The sequence below is a fragment of the Salvelinus namaycush genome, chromosome 34 (genome assembly GCF_016432855.1).
Source record: "Salvelinus namaycush isolate Seneca chromosome 34, SaNama_1.0, whole genome shotgun sequence".
In the NCBI taxonomy this organism is placed as follows: Eukaryota; Metazoa; Chordata; class Actinopteri; order Salmoniformes; family Salmonidae; genus Salvelinus; species Salvelinus namaycush.
This window is the reverse complement of record NC_052340.1, coordinates 6,354,024-6,357,560: the sequence shown is the minus strand read 5'-3', so window position 1 is coordinate 6,357,560 and position 3,537 is coordinate 6,354,024. Positions and strand designations below refer to the sequence as shown.

The 3,537-nt window shown below is 52.2% G+C and overlaps 1 protein-coding gene across 1 annotated transcript; it reads left to right on the top strand.

Annotated features, from left to right (window-relative positions):
* The first annotated feature begins 456 nt into the window (after positions 1–456).
* LOC120029141 (prolactin-releasing peptide receptor-like) lies at positions 457–1,937 on the top strand. Its single transcript, XM_038974450.1, has 2 exons — positions 457–1,281; positions 1,611–1,937. The coding sequence occupies exons 1-2, from the start codon at positions 457–459 to the stop codon at positions 1,935–1,937; spliced, it is 1,152 nt and encodes a 383-aa protein (XP_038830378.1).
* The last annotated feature ends 1,600 nt before the right edge of the window (positions 1,938–3,537 follow it).

The window sequence follows — 3,537 nt, the reverse complement described above, 5'->3', positions numbered from 1 at the left end:
AGATGGCTTTGCATATTCATGAAATGAGGCTAGCAGCATAGCATCGCTTTCCATTGAATACAGGCGGTTGATGTCAACAACCCTCATTGAGTATTCAAAAAAAGGATTACAGTAATGGTATGCATCCACCAATCAAAGAAAGGATAGGCGGGAGCTAGACGGCCCACCGTGCCGCTTTGTGGACAACGACTCCCATTGTTAGGGGCGGAGAGACATGTATCTTGTCAGTATATCCATAGTCTTTGGTACATATTAAGTTAGCAGCTAAAGCAGAAAGGGCTGCTGAGGGTCATGGTTATGAACAGGTTGAACTCAGAATCTAAGTGAACTTAGATATTGGTTCAACCCTTTTCTTTGCTATATCATGCTGTAAGTGCTGATGCTTCCCCCAGTCTTCCTTAACTGCCACAATTTAGTGACTGTCTATGTTGTGTCGTAGGGGAACAGTGCACTGAGATGGATCCCATCCTGGAGGTCCTGACTGGGGCCAACACTACTGGAGGCCCCTCCTTGAACCACAGCAACAACCCACTGGACATGTTCTCTGGCATGCAGCTGCTGCTGCGCTTCAAGCCCCTCTTCCTGCCCCTCTACTGCCTCCTGGTGGCTGTGGCCGGCATAGGCAACTCCATCCTGCTGGCCTGTATCCTGGCCGATAAGAAGCTCCACAACGCCACCAACTTCTTCATCGGTAACCTGGCGGCCGGCGACCTGCTGATGTGTCTGACCTGCGTCCCTCTGACCGCCTCGTACGCCTTCGACAGCCGCGGCTGGGCCTTCGGACGCCCTCTTTGCCACCTGGTGCCGCTGCTGCAGGCCGCCACTGTCTTCGCCTCGGTACTGTCCCTCACGGCCATCGCCGTGGACCGCTACGTGGTGGTGGCCCACCCAGTGAGGAGGAGGATCTCTGTCGGGGGCTGCAGCGTGGTGGCTCTGGGGGTGTGGGGGTTGTCTCTGGCCCTGGCTGCCCCTCCCTCCCTCCACACGCGCTACCTGGACCTGAGGCCCCGCGGGGTGGAGCTGGTGGTGTGTGAGGAGTTCTGGCCGAGCTCTGGCCAGCTCAGGCTGCTCTACTCCTGCTGTATCCTGGTAGCCTCCTACATGATCCCTCTGCTGTCAGTCAGCGTGTCCTACTGTGCCATCACAGTGCACCTGAGACGCCACACGCTGCCCGGAGAGCCCTCACACTGCCAGCAGCGCTGGAGCCAGAGGAGGAGGAAAACCTTCTCTCTCCTGGTGGCCTCTGTGCTTGCCTTTGCTCTCTGCTGGCTGCCCCTGCAGGTGAGAACACACGCATGCACCGATGCGCGCGCACACACACACAGGCACAATGCACTTTCCTGATAGCCCATCAACTTTCCTGACATTGCTGACATTTTTATATAATTGAGCTGATGTCTTTGAGAAAATATGCTGAAAAAGCATTTTAGGGGCAGTTACATCACCTAGGCTGTACATAATCCTAATGTAATCCTAATGTAATCCCAATGTAATCCCAATGTAATCCCAATGTAATCATAATGTAATCCCAATGTAATCCCATTGTAATCCCAATGTAATCCTAATGTATGTGACCCCTGAGCATGTGTATTCCTCCTCCCTCCCTGCAGGTGCTGAACCTGCTGCTGGACCTGGACCCAGACTACCACATCGTGGACAAGCGCTATGTCAACGTGCTGCAAGTGTGCTGCCACCTGGTGGCCATGAGCTCCGCCTGCTACAACCCCTTCATCTACGCCTCCCTGCACAGCAAGATATGGCTGCACCTCAAGGGCTACCTGTGCCCTTGCCGCCGCCAGGGGCCCCCAGGGGGCCAGCTCCTCTCCCGCTGCACCTCCCGGAACCCGGCCACCTGCCTCAGCCTGCTCTCTGAGGTCCCCGCCCCCGGCAAGGAGACCCCGGGGGCCACCGGTCGAGAGTCCGACAGCACCCTCTGAGAACATCAGGAACCACAGCATGGTTTATAGGTAGGGGTCAAAGGTGATATGCCATAGCAGCAGCCATTACATATATCTCATACACGGAGTTAGAGACGACGTGGGAGCAGGGAGGAGGGGGAGAATGAGGAGAGGCAGAGAGACAGTGGGACAGGGGGATCAGACTTCTCTAGAGACCGTCAGCCCTCTGGATCGTTCATTCTATTTGCCTTGGGTGTCACTACAGCAGCCCTGCTGCCAAGGACGATGAGCAGGTCCCACATCTTCTGTGAGGCAGAGCGTGTAAACACTGTTGGGACCTTGGGCTGGGATGCAGGTCTGGAAAGCGGCAGAGGGGGGTGATGACCCTGCTCTGAACTCCTCACTCTCCAAATGGATTACACACACGAAACAGAGGAGGGCAACAGGGCACAAACAGTCCGCAAGGATAGCTCACTCTTTTCTGTTGTTCCCTCGTTCTACTCTGCCTTCGCCTGATTATGACATGTTTCTTACTTTCTCTCCCTCTTCTTACTCTCTCTTGATTCCTTTTTCCAATTTATTTCAATGCATGTAGCTTTACTTTTATTTTGATTCCTCTCTCTCTCTCTCTCTGTCCCCCTTTCCCTAGCCCCCCCCCCCCCCCCCCATCTTGTCTTTCTCTGCCTGGGCCATGGAGCGATTCCCCAGCCCAGTGCTAGTTAGGTGTGTTGGAGTATCTTTGAACAGGTGTTGTTCCCTGCAGTCTCAAACCCAATCAGCTCCCTGGAACTCAATTAATCCGAAGCAAAGCGCTGTCTGTGCAGTCACCCACTGTGATATTATGGCTGCCATGTTGACTGACAGCCCAGGAACAGCACCCAGTCTGCCAAATGTACCTCACAATTGGATTAGTTTCTTATCTGTTGCTGAGTAGCGCAACTAGAACACAACATACACTTTTTAACCCATTGTTATGCCACTTGCTGAACCCAGAGACACTGGCTTTGAGCCTAATAAAATGGATTCATTCCCAGAGGCCCTTTCTGTTGGTGTCTGTGAATTGGTGGCCCACCCAGTGAGGAGGAGGATCTCTGTTAGTTGTTTTCAAAGTGAATTTCTCCTCCCCCAAAAAACTGGTGTTGCACAAAGCTCCTGCCATCTGATTTCCCAGTGTGTCGTGATAACAAGTGGGGTTTCAAGCCAAAATCATAACCCTGTTGTCATCTTTTGACAACACAATTTATAGCGATGGTTACACTGAGTGAAAGCGAGCTTCCTAGCCGTGGTTTCAGTGGCTGTATCAGAGGATGAAGCGTGTGTTTCTAACAGGGTTGGGCACCGGTGTCCATGTCTGTCTAGTTCGCTGGGGTTCATGTAGCTAACATTCACAAGGCATCTGAGCACGCTGTCACTGACTCACTCTAGCACACCACCCACAGTGTCAAAGTCCAACAAGAACACTGGGTTTGAATGGCTTTAATTGTGAGCTGTATGGAGGTTTGTGTACGACCAGATATCATCAAACTGACTTTAAAAACAGACTGCCACTGTTAAGTGTGAGCAAAATGTTTTTTTGTTTTTTTTTCAATCTTCAAAATCAAATATAATGGAAAAGGCACAGGGGTTTTGAATGAACCTC

Excerpts from the sequence above, each read along its gene's own strand:
- LOC120029141 (XM_038974450.1), top strand. The coding sequence starts at position 457 with ATGGATCCCATCCTGGAGGTCCTGACTGGGGCCAACACTACTGGAGGC. Across the intron at positions 1,282-1,610 it reads TCTGCTGGCTGCCCCTGCAG|GTGCTGAACCTGCTGCTGGA; the intron begins GTGAGAACACAC and ends CCCTCCCTGCAG.